The 15,623-nt window shown below is 47.9% G+C and overlaps 1 protein-coding gene across 5 annotated transcripts in view; it reads left to right on the top strand.

Annotated features, from left to right (window-relative positions):
* The window catches only part of KSR2 (kinase suppressor of ras 2), a 434,193-nt gene that overhangs the window by 86,787 nt on the left and 331,783 nt on the right, over positions 1-15,623 (top strand). For all 5 annotated transcript variants that reach the window (XM_042909856.1, XM_042909854.1, XM_042909855.1 and 2 more), the window contains exons 2-3: positions 3,120-3,260; positions 7,380-7,530. In XM_042909856.1, the coding sequence (XP_042765790.1) occupies positions 3,120-3,260; positions 7,380-7,530 (292 nt within the window). The remainder of the gene's footprint in view (positions 1-3,119; positions 3,261-7,379; positions 7,531-15,623) is intronic.

The following is a 15,623-nucleotide window of genomic DNA, read 5'->3' as shown; positions in this document are numbered from 1 at the left end:
AGCCTTGCTCTGATGTACTGATAGATCAGACCCTATTCATTCAGAAGTAAGTTAGAGAAAAAACATTCTTTTTGGCATTTTTGATTCTAAAGCTCTAGATTGAGAGGCATCTGAATGGCTCAGTCATTTAAATGTTCGACTCTTGATTTTGGCTCAAGTCATGATCTGATGGTTCGTGAGATTAAGCCCCACCTTGGACTCTGTGCTGACAGTGTGGAGCCTACTTGGGATTCCCCCTCCCCCCCCCCCCCCCCCGCTCTCTCTCTGTCCCTTCCCTGTTGTGCACACACTCTCTTTCAAAATAAATAAACTTAAAAAACTCCCAAAACTCTAGATTGAGATTTCAAATGAGAATTGGAACATTGATACATTAGCTTGATGTAATTTTGTGCCACTATTGCAATGGAACGTAGACTTACCGAGAAGAATGCGACTTTCATTTTATTAGTAAGATGAATCAAATTAATATTAACTTAAAAATGAGCTTTCAGGGGGGACCTGGGTGACTCCCTCGGTTGAGCGTCTGACTTTGGGTCAGGTCATGATCTTGTGAGTTCTAGCCCCACATCGGGCTCGCTGCTGGTCAGCCTGTCAGCGCAGAGCCCGCTTCAGATTCTCTGTCCCCTTCTCTCTGCCCCTTCCCAGCTTGTGCTGTCCCCAAGATAAACAAAAGACTCTTGAAGAAAAATGAGTTTTCTGGTTTCTTCCAATGGGCTTCAGTCTCAGGCAAGCTCTCCCATATGTCAGCAGGGCTGGCCCTGGGCACCTTCTGCTCTGATGATATCCCTCCCCCACCCCCAACTGAAAAGGGAAGTGAGGGCTGTCTCCTGAGCACTTGGGAAGGGTAGCTGGGGAGGGTCCTTGTGGGACCCAGTCTGGCTCACTTGTTATCCTTGATCCAAATGCCGTGGCCAGGCCTGGGTCACATGCCCACCCTGCAACCCGGGTGAAGTGGGTTGGTGAAACCAGCCTTACCGGAACCATATGGACTGGGATCCCAAGAAGGAAGGTTCCCCAAAGAAAGTTGAAATACTCTTTTCAGCAAGAGGGGAACGCAGACTGGCCGAACAGAAGCAACGGATGCCCACTCCCATCATCCCCTGCTCCGAATTTTGTGGTCTTAGAATTCCAGGATTGCCTCCCTAATAAATGTTGGCTGACAGTGCTTTGAAATGCCAAAGGCATTTACACACCTACGGATTTCATTTTTGTTTCATTTAATGATCTTTATTAAATTTATTTTATTTTTAAATGTTTATCTTGAGAGAGAGAGAGAGAGAGCACGTGTGCTCACGTGCAGGGAAGGGGCAGAGAGCGAGGGATTGAGAGTTGCTGGGCTGTGCCTCACCAACCGTGAGATCATGACTTGAACCGAAATCAAGAGTCGGACGCTTAACTGATGGAGCCACCCAGGAGCCTGCAAATATATTTTAAGTTATAACGATGACAGTATGCTTTGGGTAACGAGTGAAACCAAGCAAAAATATATTTACGTTTAACCACTTTTCCTCACCCCATCCACAGAGTCTCCTGTCGCTCGTTAGCAGCCGGGGGCGTGTCTTCCGAACCGTTCTCTGCTCACGCGCACGTGGATTGCCTTTCTTTTGTTAATGTTGCTAGTTTTTATATAACTAGTTTTCCTTTCTTGTGTCAAGGCATCTCTCTATAAGTGTGGGTTCACGTCCATCTATTTCTAAAAGAATTTGTGAATTTGTGAATATTTGCATGTGAATTAAGATTCACATAGTGCAAGAGGGTTTAAATGAAACGTTTCTCTGCTGTACTTTTCATCTCCGTGGCTTATTTATTTTATACCTGGAAGTTTGTACCTCTTAATCCCATGAAAAATGCAGCATTGGGAATATAGTTAATAATATCGTGATCACTTTGTACGGTGACAGATGTCACTGCCCTTCCCCACTTATGATAGTGCATAATACATAGAATTGTTGAATCACTGGGTTGTACACTTGAAACGAATCCAATACTGTAGGTTGATTATACTTCAGTTAAAAACTAAAAAAAAAAAAAAAAAGCAAAAAAAATGTTTCTCCCACCTTTCTTTCCCACTCCTCACTCTTCCCTTCCCTGGAATATTAGGAATCCTCCCAGAGAGTGTCTGCAGGTATAAAGATATGTAGGGGTGCCTGGGTGGCTCAGTCGGTTAAGCGTCTGACTTTGGCTCAGGTCATGATCTTACAGTTCGTGGGTTTGAGCCCTGCGTCGGGCGCTGTGCTGATAGCTCAGAGCCTGGAGCCTTCTTTGGATTCTGTGTCTCCCTCTCTGTCTGCCACTTCCCCACTCATGCTCTGTCTCTCTCAAAAATAAATAAACATTAAAAAAGTTTAAAAAAAGATTTAAAGATATGTAAATGTAAACATTTCCCACATGCATGGGAAACTATTTATTTTTATTTATCAATGTATCTCAGAGACTGCTCTGTATGAGTAGGTAGCATGCTTCCTCATTTTATTTTATAGCTGCATAGTTTCCTTGTGTGCATATACCTGCATTTATGAATCTCCTGCTGATGGACCCAGGGTGTTTTCCATCTTTTCCCATTGTAAGTAGAACCGTAAGAAATATTCTTTTTACAGTCACTTTGCACAGGATGGTGTCTCTAGGTGAGTTCTTAGAAGTGCAATTGTTGGGTCCAAGGATTTGTGCAGTGGAAATGTGGAAGATTGCAGCCAAAAGGCTCCCCTCAATAAAGTGCTACCAGTGTGTGTCCCTCCTCACTGCTGTGACACCAGTCTTTAAAATAGGAGTTGCAGGGGAGCAGCGCGTGGGTGGCTCAGTGGGTCAGGCAACTGACTCTTGATTTCGACTCAGATCATGATCTCACGGTTGGTGAGTTCGAGCCCCACGTAGGACTATGTGCTGACAGTGTGGAGCCTGCTTGGGATTCTCTCTGTCTCTGTCTCTGTCTCTGTCTCTCTTTTTCTGCCCTTCCCCCTGCTTGCTCTCTTTCTCTGTCTGTCAAAGTAAATAAACTAAAAAAAATAGAATAGGAGTTGGATGGTTTTCGGGCAGGGTGAAGGCAATGGGGAGATTCTTGCTTGTTCTCCTATGGTGGTGTCTCTGAGATGTGTCCTCTGTTCTCCTCCGTGTCTCCCCAGAGCAAGCTGGTGAAATACTTCAGCCGACAGCTGTCCTGCAAGAAGAAGGTGGCCCTGCAGGAACGCAACGCCGAGCTGGACGGCTTCCCCCAGCTCCGGCACTGGTTCCGGATCGTCGATGTGCGCAAGGAAGTCCTAGAGGTGACTAGAGACTGTCCCCTGTCCCCTGCCCCTTACTGGCCGATGCTAGTCCCTCGGAGAGATGGTTTTGCCTGTGCCTGGCACACGGTAGGCCCTCCATAAATATGCGTTGGGTGAAGGCACAGAGGATCTTCGATGCTGTCCAGATGGTTAAGAGTGTGGGTCTCCATTCAACTGGGTCCTCTTCCAGCCCTGCTACTCATTAGCTCAGTCACCGTGGCCAAATCACGTTACCTCTCAGACCAGTGCTGCCCAGAAGAACCTTCTGCTATGGTGGAAATGTTTTGTACCTGTGCTGTCTGATACGGTAGCCACGGCCACGTGTTTGCTCTTGAACACTTGTATTGTGATTAGTGCGTGTGTCATTAGTGTGGCCAGTGGCCACCATATTGGGCACCCCAGACTGAGGGCATTACTTTTCTCATCTGTTAAGTGGGGTAATGATGGTCTCCTCTTCTGAAGTAGCTCGTATGACAAAATGAGATGATCCATCTAAAATGTTACACTCGCTCTCTGGCACCTAGTAGCATTCAGCAAGTATCAGCTTGTTATTATTGTTGAAAACTTTGGTAGTAATAGGAGTGGACCACGTCCTGAAAATCTCAAGGAGGGTGAGATTTTGTCCTACCCTCTTGGATCCCAGGTCACGGCTGTTTCCAGTAGCCAGTCCAGCCCGTCCCAGTGAAACCCACTTCGTTGAACACATGGGGCCAGGCATTGTCCTAAGGGTTTTACACCCAGGATCTCAACTGTTGAGGCTGTTCAGACCCTCACAATGACCTTTTGAGGTGGGGACCGTTCTCCCCATCGTGTGGATCTGGAATCTGAGGCTCAGAGATGAAGCGGCTTCCCTTGCTAGTGGGTGGATGGGTCTGGAAGCTTGGAAGGACTCTGGAGCATGTGGGAGGCACTGTGATTTATCTCCCTCTTCCTCTGGCCTGGGACTCTCTGAGCTGGGTAGGAGCGAGGGTGCTGGGGGCCCCTGGGTGGCTCAGTCAGTTAAGCTTCTAACTTGGGAAGTTTGGGAAGCTGACTGCTGTCAGCTCAGAGCTGGCTTCAGATCCTCTGTCCGCCTCTACTTCCAGAGGGGGATGAATGAATGAATGAATAAACATGAATGTTTATTCTCAAAAATGAGTAAACATGAATAAAATGAATAAACATGAATAAAAATGAATAAACATGAATAAAATGAATAAACATGAATAAAAAGGAGAGGCCCCCCCCCTCCCACCACCTGCAGGACCAAATGCCATTTCTCTCAGTGCACACTTCTTGCTTGAAACGGCCTTTGTTTTTTCCAGACCTTGACCTCTATGACAGGTCACCTGAATCCCCCCCCCCCCCCCCGCCCCCCCCCCCCCCCGCCCCGGATCCTGAGCTAGACAGAGGACCCGCACATTGCCCCATCCCTGCCCCCCATTTCACGCATGCGCACTAGATGGTGTTTGATTCTATGTTATTTCATTCCCAGGATGGAGGTTTCATGTGAATATTCTTAAAATGAAAGGTCACATATAACTACAGGCAGAACATCTTATTTTATTTTAAGTTTATTTATTTTGAGAGAGACAAAGCACGAGTGGGGGCGGTGGGGGAGAGAGGGAGAGAGGGAGAATCTCAAGGAGGCTCTATGCTGTCCTCAGAGCCGGAGGCGGGGCTTGAACCCATGAAGCCGCGAGATCATGACGCCACCGAAACCAAGAGTCAGGCGCTTAACCGACTGACTCCCCCCCAGGCACCCCCAGATAGTACATCTTACTTGCACGAGCCAATTCACTTCTGGGAGGCTTTTGGGACCATGTATTTATCAAGTGGGATCAATACAGAAACACAGTCTTCTAGGCCAGGGGTTGAAAACTGGTGGCCCCTAAGCTGTATGCGATACACAGACATTTTTTCTTTGTCTGATACAGCATTCTCAAAATTTTTTTTTTCAGCTAATATTTAACAGCTAAAGAGTTTGCATTAAAAAACCCAGATCTCTGACTTCTCCTGAAAAAAATTCGAATTGCTGAACACACCGACCTAAATTCCCGTCTGGTGGCAATGAGCTGAATTTTGCTGCCCCGTGGATCTTACAGGTCCCTACTGGTTAGCAGTTTTGCTCATGTACATTTACCTGGCCTGCAGGTGCCCCAGCTCTGGCTCCTACAGTAGTCTGTTCCCGTCCTGGGTCCAAGGCCACTAACCGGGGGATAGGGAGGGAGCTGGGCTTCCAGCCCTCTGACTGCAGCTCCTGTGTGAGTGCCCCCCCCCCTCCCCTCCCAGGTCCCCTTTCTGAGGAGGAACCAACAGTATGGAAAAGGCTCCCAAGCAACTGCCTGAGTTCCTTTCTTCCTGTGTGACCCTGGGCAAGTGGACTAACCTCTCTGAATTTTAGCATCCTAATTACAGACTAATGGTGCTGATAAAAATACTTACTTTATGTGGTCTTTGTGACAAAAGAAAATCCAGGAAAAGCACTTAAAACGGTGCTCCATCCACTTCATTTTCATTTATTATTATTCTTTTATCAAACAGACGTGCATCTTCGCTTTTAGTCTGGGTTGTTAAGGCTTTGTCCATTTTTGATGTCATTATTACTTCTGTGATTTTTTTTCTGTGACCCCAACTTTTCAGTGAAAATCGGATATTTGGGGGGTAAATTATGGGATTACAGTGCACAAGTGAGTCCTGCAGCGAAGAGGAGAATTCTTTAATGTTGTGAATGAGTTCTTCTAAATATGATTCATTTTGTACCTTCAGATCCTGGACTATCACTTTTCTTAAAGTGGGGTTTATGTGCACTGTGTCCCTATATGAGAAACCCCGATTACCGTTCTCTCCTGCTCCCTGCCCTAGTGCGCTGGAAGGGCACTGATTGGGCTTCGTGGCTTTTGCCCTGCCTCTGTTTTGTGGGGGGGTGGTGGTGGATTTTTTTTTTTACTAATGCGGTTTTCCCCCTTCTGGCTGCCAGTTTATGTGTGTGCATTGGGGATGTGTGTGTGTGTGTGTGTGTGTGTGTGTGTGTGTGTGTGTGTGTGTGTGTGGAGGGGGTGGGGGGGCGGGGTAGGTGTCCGATTTTGTTGTAATACACAGGTATGGCCACAAGAGGACAGAAGTAATCCACAATGTTGTCCTAGAGTCTCCATCTTTAGGTATTTAAAATTCTTATTTAAATAGTAATATATGTAAAAACATTGGATACCATTAACTGCTATAAAACGAAGGCTATCCATTTGATACACAGGTATAGATGTCAATGCATAAATATGCATAAATGCATGAAGATGCATAAGTATCGAAGTTTGACAAATTTAAAGGTACATCTATCTATATTATGGTGTCCAGGGACACATCATTTTGGGAAAGGGGGTGTGGGAAGGGACACCTGCCCAAGACATTTATAGCTGGCAATCCTACTGGTTCTGTTCCCAGCTGATCTCTCCAGAGGTGTCCCTGTCCCCACCCCGTGCTATACCCCAGCCTTACCATTTTGTCTTAGAATACAGACCCATGCCCTGGGGGGCTCAGTCACCAGTCCAGTTTCATTTCCAGCACATACCCACAGTGTTCCAGATTACTGCCCCTTAGGGTTCCTAAAGCCCCAGTCTGGAATCTCGAATGGGTGGCTGGGGAGGACAGCCACCAAGAGACTTGGGCTATCCAGTTTGCTCTGCTCCAAGTTTGCCCTGGACTGGGGACAAGCCAAGCTGAACAGGAGACACAGAGGGCCATCCAAAGGCAAGGAAAGTAGAGCCCTGCCCATAAAGACTTCAGAAGCTACCCAGGGGGACAGATAATTAACTATCACCATCTATGGAGCGCTAGCTATGTGCTAAAGATAGGCACTACCTTACAAAGTACAAGCACTTAAGACACCCATTGTAAAGGTGAGTAAAGTGAGGTTCAGAGAGGGTAAGTGACTTGCCCGAGGCAATGAGTGGCAAAGCTGAGATTCAAACCTCAAACGGAGGCCTTGTTGGACCCAGGAGTCAGAGGCCCAACCTTCCACACAGGGCCGGGTGTTCCACTGGGTACCACTAGAGGGCAGCACGGAGGCTCAGCCCACTTTCCTTCCCTCTGGGTGCTTGAGGTCCCTTCACGTTCACCGAGCTCCTTACTTCCCTCCTGCAGGAAATCACCCCTGGCCAGCTGAGTCTGGAGGACCTCTTGGAGATGACAGATGAGCAGGTGTGTGAGACCGTGGAGAAATACGGAGCCAACCGGGAGGAGTGTGCCCGCCTCAATGCCTCCCTCTCCTGCCTCCGCAACGTCCACATGTCAGGTGAGCGGGCCTCGGGGATGGAGACCCCTCCCCAGCACATCTGCCTCGGTTCCTCCAGATTTCTGTGCCCACTCTGCAGGCCAGGATGAGACGGAGTCAGCTTTGGATGGTAAATTCCACTCATGAGCAGAGGAGAGAAGGGCAGTGGTGGGGTCAACTCTTGGAAGCTCTTGCTCAAGGAAGAGCTGAGGTCAGAGAGCATTTGGATCTGGATAATAAGGGCCCAGATGTGGAAACACAGGGTGTGCATAGGTGATCAGCGTCTTTTTACCAGAGACATTCTTAAATGCCTTTGTATTTGGGTCTGCATCCATCTAACTTCTTATTTTATCTTATTATTATTATTATTATTTTACCTAAACCATAGACATTCATTGTAAAACAAAACAGAAAATAGATCAAAAGAAAATGACTGTCCAAGCTCTACCCCCTAGGGAACTTACTGTTGTCATTTTGGTAAGTGTTTTGGTGTAATCATTACAGACAAGTGGGTATGTGCATAACTATTTAAAAAATTTTTTTAATGTTTATTTATTATTAAGAGACAGAGAGAGACAGAGCATGAGCACGGGAGGGGCAGAGAGAGGGGGGAGACACAGAATTGGAGGCAGGCTCCAGGCTCTGAGCTGTCAGCACAGAGCCTGGTGTGGGGCTCGAACTCACGATCCACGAGATCATGATCTGAGCCGAAGTCGGACTCTCAACCGACTGAGCCACCCAGGTGCCCCACGTAACTATTTAAAAAAATTTTTTTTAATGCTTTATTTATTTATTTATTTATTATTATTATTTTTTAATGCTTTATTTATTTTTGAGAGAAAGAGAGACAGAGCATGAGTGAGGGAGGGGCACAGCGAGAGAGGGACACAGAAAACGAAGCGGGATCCAGGCTCTGAGCTGTCAGCACAGAGCCCGATGCGGGACTCCAACTCACGAGCGGTGAGATCATGACCTGAGCTGAAGTTGGACGCTTAACCAACTGAGCCACCCAGGCGCCCCACATAACTATTTTTAAACAATAGAATTAGGATTATCCATGCACATTTTGAAACCTGTTTTTTTTTTGACCTCATGAAATAACTTCTGTGACTTGTTTCATCAGTTTGGGGTCCAAATTGTTAAGAAATAAATTCAACTGGAGATCAGTTGCGAATCAGGCGGCATCCTTTCCAGCAAGTAGAGAAGTTGTACAAAATGGAAGGTTTTTACAGGCAGGAGGGAGGGACAAGGGAGTTCTTAACAAAACAAAAAGGAAGATTGTTTCAGTAGAGGTTAAAACTAAGTCCGGGTTTGCTATCTTGGGAGAATGACTCAGTTTGGGGCATGTTTTTTTCTTTCTTAACATCTTCTTTCTTTGATCTTTCCCATTAATTGCTCAGACCCCTGTTTGCCTTCATTAGTGGGACATCAGATGTCATCCTCTTGAGGCCTCCTGCTTCTCCCTAACCTCATGATTTCCCCACAAATTCTGGGGCCTTTGCAGTCCTAAGGGGTCAGCTGGGCAAACACCAGCCAAAGGGTTATTGGTCCGTCTGCCTGCTTGTTTCCGTTTTGGCCACAAGGTGTCACTGTAGAACTTTAGTCTGGGGCAGTCAGGCAGGTGCTTATTCACAGATGCCTTTGCTGGATTCAACGTGGCGCATTCAACAAGTATTTACTGACTACTGTGTTCTGTTCCAGCAGGGCTGGAATACAGCAGTGAAGGAAAGAGAACATTTATGACACAGGTTATTGGCCCAGATCCCCATGCATGCCCTTTTGTATTCTTTCTTCCTAGCAGATCCTTATCCAAGCTACAAAGGGACCCTGAGTTGGGGGCTGTCCTGTCATTGAAGGATATGGTAGCATCCCTCGCCTCTACCTGCTAGATACCAGGAACACCCTCTCTTCCCCCAGTCCCGGTCATGACAAACAAAAATGCCTCCAGATAGTCTGGTGAACATTGCCACGTAGCTTTCCAGAAAGTTCGTCTCAATTTATGCCCCTCCCCTGTCCTTCCTCCTTGCCCCCTACAATGCAGGAGAGTGAGGACTGAGGTTAGGTTCTTAATTGCTTTCCAGAGTTCAGTTTGCATCTTCTCACAGAGTTGTGCTACTGAGTTTGGAGAAGCCCTTGTAAGTGGAGCTGCCCTCCGTGGGTTGAACACTCAGCCTTTGTGACATCCTGGGCTGGGTGAAACCTTGAGAGGGCCTCTAATCTGCTGTTTTTCAGTTTTGATCTAGATGCGCAGAAATGAGGGGCGCCTGGGTGGCTCAGTTGGTTGAGGATCCGACTCGTGATTTTGGCTCAGGTCACGATCCCAGGGTTGCAGGATCGAGCCCTGCGTCGGGCTCGGCACTGAGCGTGGAGCCTACTTAAGATTCTTTCTCTTTAAAATAATAATAATAGGGGCACCTGGGTGGCTCAGTCGGTTGAGCGTCCGACTTCGGCTCAGGTCATGATCTCACAGTCTGTGAGTTCGAGCCCCGCCTCGGGCTCTGTGCTGACAGCTCAGAGCCGGGAGCTGCTTCGAATTCTGTGTCTCCCTCTCTCTCTCTCTCTGCCCCTCCCCCGCTCATACTCTGTCTCTCTCTCTCTCTGGCAAAAATAAATAAACATTAAAAAAATTAGAATAATAATGATAAAGATACACAGAAATGAATCAGATTTACATTATACACACATATACACAATGTACCCACACAGGTACGTAACTGAAATGAGTCTCACGGAATAAGGAATTACCATCAAACTCATTCTTACCATGCACACTATTTAATATTCTTTGCTTTTTTATTCTGTGTCACTTACCAAATACTGGTAATGACTGCCACTTTTATGTCACACGTCACTTACAGGTTGTGAGCCATGGTTTGGGAAACACTGATCTCTTTGATCCTTGTGGGGAAGAAGAAAATTTCCCCCTACCCTTCTTGGTACTGGGCTGGGAGGGCCTCTATAATATAAGACAGATTAACAGGAGAAAAACAAACAAGGTCTATATACATGGAAGAGCCCAGGAAAACTGAGTAGCTCGTCAGAGTGGCCCGTCTCTAGCTAAAGACAAAAGAGGGTGTTAGATGGGGTGTGGGAGGCAGTTATGGGACGTGACCAGGAAAAGCACAATTAACAAGGGTAAGGTGGTTGTGCGAAAGAAGTCTCTGCCGTCTCCACTGATAGGAGTTTGTAGAGATTTAGAGTCACGTTTCTGATGCTGACTTGTGGAGGTTTCCCTTGTAAATGTCAACGTCTTTTATAAAAGCGTGACTTCTAATCCGTTTTCAGAGCTTCACCTGTGTCTGCTGTTTCTTAAAAATAACCAGCCTAGGGGGACCTGGGTGGCTCAGTAAGTGTCCGACTTTGGCTCAGGTCATGATCTCACAGTTCGTGAATTCGACCCCTGCATCAGGCTCTGTGCTGACAGCTCAGAGCCCGGAGCCTGCTTCTGATTCTGTGTCTCCCTCTCTCTCTCCCCCCTCCCCTCGTGTTCTGTCTCTGTCTCAACAATAAATAGAAAACATTAACAATTAAAAAAGATGATCAGCCTAAAATAACCCTTATGCCGAAGAGACATGCTTTGGGGTGGCCGGTTCAGTTCCCCTTCACCCTCCATGCCTCTACCAACTCTTTCCCAGGCGGCTCAGATTCCGTCTACGGGTCCTGCCTCTGATGCCGGCCTTACGGCCTCTGGGGGCCTTGACGGCAGTGGCCAGGTGCTGTGCGTTTGCCCAAACCCCGTGGCGCTTAGCGCACAGGTCGGCATGAGGGGCAGCTCCACTCAGTACCGCACGGGGTGCGTCACATTGAATACAACCCAAAGAACTCTTTATTACTTGTTACAAGTAAGGGGAGCCCTCGAAGCATTGCCTCTCCCAACAACGAAACCGGGGGAGTTTGGAGCCGCGGGCGCGTGCGTATTCACGGAGGAGCTTGGCAAAGGACGTTTCGGTCTAGAATTGGGGCGAAAGACAGAGTCCAGGTCCTGGTTGATGGAAGTCACGGGGCCAGCCAGGGTCGGCATCCTCCGTACTCTGGCTCCAGTGAGTCCTATGTCCGCGTGCCCACAGGGACTGGAATCCTGCAAAAACAACACAAGAGTGGGCATTAGGTCAGTCTTTACTTTCGAAACAGCACTGGGAGTTTTACCACTGATTTACTGTCTCTGTAGCGGCTGGACTCTGTCGCAGCTTGGTAGTGGCTGTTTGTTTTTTACATTCTTTTGTTCCCCTAAAGTCATTAACTACTGAGGTATGTTTTTCTGCAATTTTTATGTATCGCAGGGGGTTCTGCAAGAAAAGTGCTTGTGCGAAGAGGTGCCTGTCAGGCGTCGATCACAAAATGGCTGGGGTCCTAACCTGGCTTCTCTGATGTTAAGAAAGCTGTATCTCGTCTTCTCTGGGGACCCCTCACTCTGTCTTGTCTACACACTCAACTCCAAGTTCCCTTAATGTCGTATTTTATTTCTCCTCTTCCTGTACACAGCGGGGACACTTGTCACATTTTAATTTAAATTTCAGCCTTTGGGGGGGGGGGTGAGTTTTTAAAATTTTCTAATTTTTGTAATTTTATTTTTGAGAGGGAGGCAGAGCACAAGTAGGGGCGGGGCAGAGAGAGAGGGAGACACAGAATCCGAAGCAGGCTCCAGGCTCCGAGCTGTCAGCACAGAGCCCAACGCGGGGCTTGAACCCACGAACCATGAGATCGTGACCCGAGCCGAAGTCGGACACTTAACCCACTGAGCCACCCAGGTGCCCCGTTTTTTTTTTAATTAAAAAAATGTTTATTTATTTTTGAGAGAGCACAAGTAGTGGGCTCTGTGTTGACAGGCTGACAGCAGTGAGCCCGATGTGGGGCTTGAACTCAGGAACTGTGAGATCATGACCTGAGCTGAAGTTGGAGGCTCAACCAGGGTGTCCTGGGATGCCTGTCTCCCCCTCCACAGGACAGGGATCGTACCTCTTCTTGTGAACCATTTTATTCCCGGCCAGACGTCAATATCTGTAGGGACTTAGTAAATATTTCTGAATTGCTACCTGAAACCCATGCAGATCACGAGTGGCTTAAAGTGCATGGTCTTTTGCATGGTTTGCAAAGTAGCTCAGGACTTGGCTTCTATTTGGAGCCCCACCATTCCCATTTCCCCCTCAAGCCTTAAACGTATTGGACGAGTCTACTGGTTACTTAGCGTTTCCCAGGTCATGCACGGATTTCACACCTTGGCACAGGCACCACTACCTGGAATCCCCTTTCTCTTTGTTCTCCCAGTTAATCCCTCCTCAGACCTGACTCCTGCCTCAAAGCCTCTGCACTTTGTTGAATGGGTGAATGAATGAATACTTCTGTCACCAGCTGACCGTATCTTACAGCGATTGTCAGTCTCCTCTCCTTACTCCCTCATGCGACTGTGATCTTCCCTAGGGCAGGCACCCTGCTAGTCACCCTTTGAATGGATGTATCAAATCTGAGCCTTGCTCCTGGCTCAGATTGCCCAGGTGGAGGAAAGATCCGGGAAGCTGCTTGATGTGCTTGCTACCGCTCTCCACCAGGGGGAAGCAGTGAGCCATCCTCGACCAGTGCTTTTAAATATTCTCTCAGAGACGATCATCATTCCTTAGAAACTTCTAATGATCTCAGGAGCTGTGTGGTTCCACCATTCCCTGCCCTTCACTTTAACCAAAAATGTCCCAAGCTAGGGAACAAGCTAGTGTCTTTCTCACCAGACTTTTAGACTTAAGCGTCATACCGTATTTATTGGCCTTGGTGGCCCCAGCTCTCAGCCAGAGGACTGGGGTCCTTCACAGTGGTGAAGTCAGATATCTTACATTCTGGTGGGTAGTGGTGATTCAACGCATGTTTGTTAAATCACTGAAGGAATACAGGTCATATTGAGAAAGTCGTGGAATCAAATGGAGAGCGGGAAGCTTTATGCCTGGCAAAGTGTATAATCTTGGCCTGTCTCTCTCTTAGAGGATCGAGCATCTTTTATTTTAGACTTGGGACTCTAATCTTAGTTTCCTCCTTGGATGTTGGGGGTTTCTTTATTTCCCAGTGTCCAAGAAGCCTCGAAGTTAGGAAAAAAACTACCCCTTCCTCCCATCTGTGAGCGTGTTAGATCAGCCTGAGCCTGAAACCGAAGAATACCCAATTGTTCTTTCAACAGGTTCAGGGGACCCCAAAGCCATAATGCCTTAATCTTTTCTTGTCATATCAGATGTGGCCTGAAACCAAAAAAACCATTCATAAATCCATTCAAAATGTATTGAATGCCTGCAGTATGTCAGGCACTGTTCTGATCTCTGAAAGTGCACACTTCATGTCTGTCCTCAAGGGGCTTACATGCTATGGGGGGGGGGGGGAGACAGATGACACATTATAATCGTAATAAGCAAGTACATTACAAAGTGTGTTAGGATGAGTGCTGTGGGGGAAAGAAAAAGTGGAGCAGTGTCAGGGGGGGTGGCCGTGCCCTCCAGGAACAGGAAGGGGGCAGGTTGTCCTATGAAATAGCATGATGAGGGCAAGCCTCCTTCCTCTTCCGTTTTCCTTTCTGCTTCCCCTTCTCAGTCCTTCAGTGTCTGCCAGCAGAATGGAGTCTGGAATGAGACGAACCCGGGTTCTGCTAAATTCTGGGTCAGCCCCCTATTAGCTGTACGATTTTGAGTACGGCATCTCGCGGTTCGGAGCTTAGTTTTCTCGGTATGAGGATAAACATGATGAGCATTTTCACCCATGGGTCATTGGTAGGATTGCATGAGGCGATACGGGCAAAGCACAGGGCCTGGCTTGGATTCGATGCACGGTAAGTCTCACTGTTACCGTTACTGTCATTGTCATACCATCACCCCTGCCCCCTGTACTGCATTTCCACCAACATTGTCGCTGTCCCCATCCCCATCCCCACCACCATCACCGGGGTCCTCTGGCCTTTTTCTGCCTCCAACTCGTTTCCCTCAACCTTCTTTCCATCCTTCTCTCTTTTTTTCTCCCAAGGGCCTCTGGCCTTCGGTTTTCTCTAATTCCCTTCCCTCTGAGCCACTGTCTCCCTCAACACTGCTGCTTCTTTAGAACCTGTTTACCCCCTCTGTTTGACTTCATTGCTCTCTAGAGGTGACCCACCTTTCCCTGGCCAAAAACATTAAACAGAGAAGCCCAAGCAATTTTTCCATGGCACACAGCCCCATTTTCTCCATCATGGTCGCCACAGAGCTAAGGTCCTAGGGTGAAATTGATTTGTTTCTGGAAGAGTGTGTTCCTGCCCTTTGCTCCCCCTGCCCCCTCCAGCCCCAGACCGGAGACCTCAGGCCTGAAGACAATAGGCTCCCTCCTTTCCTCTCTGGGTCACACACACAGCTGGGTATCAAAGAAGGGCCTGGAAGGGACAAGGCTCAGATATCAGAATACAGATGCTGTGCTTTTTCTCTCTCTTGTTTCCTCTTTGCCCTTATTCTTCTTGGTCTTTGGGCTGCTTTCAGGCCAATAATGGGCAGTCATTTGCATGTTTGCTTTCCCAAGGAAAAAACCCCAGGTTCCAGATGATGGAAGACCTTGCTTTTCTCCTTCCTTTCTTCCACACTTCCTTATCAAGCACTCAGTGTCTATCAGGTGCTGTGCTAGTTTCCAGGGCTTGGGGACTTTCTCAGGCTTCAGGGTAGAGCTGGGACCCAAAAGCAGGAGGAGGAATTCTCCTAATGACTCGGTGCGGGGGGGGGGGGGGGGGTGCAGTGGGAGCACGCAGAAGTGCCTTGGGGCAGGAGGGATCAGGTGGCATCCTAGGCTCAGAGAGCCCAGTGGAACTGCACGGAGCTTGCACTGCAGGGTTTTGAGCCGAAGATGCATGATCATCCAGTTTGCAGACCAACACTCTGGCTGCAGAGGGTGGCCTAGACTGAGTTTTTGGGAAGTGCAGGAGGAGGCTGGGGGTGGGGGCGTGCGGGTGTTGCAGGATTGTGGCGCGCAAAGGTCAGGAAGGAATTCTTGAGAGGTTGTATGGTGCAACTTTGTAAGCTTATTTGAGTAGCTCGCGGACAGGACCCGTGGGCCCAAAGGGCTGCACTTTTGCTGTACGAAGCTGGTGATTATACGCTTAGTGCTCGAGGGGATTATATGCTGCGTGC

The sequence above is a fragment of the Panthera leo genome, chromosome D3, assembly GCF_018350215.1.
Source record: "Panthera leo isolate Ple1 chromosome D3, P.leo_Ple1_pat1.1, whole genome shotgun sequence".
NCBI lineage: Eukaryota > Metazoa > Chordata > Mammalia > Carnivora > Felidae > Panthera > Panthera leo.
The sequence above is the reverse complement of the archived record's forward strand: the minus strand, read 5'-3'. Positions and strand labels throughout refer to the sequence as shown.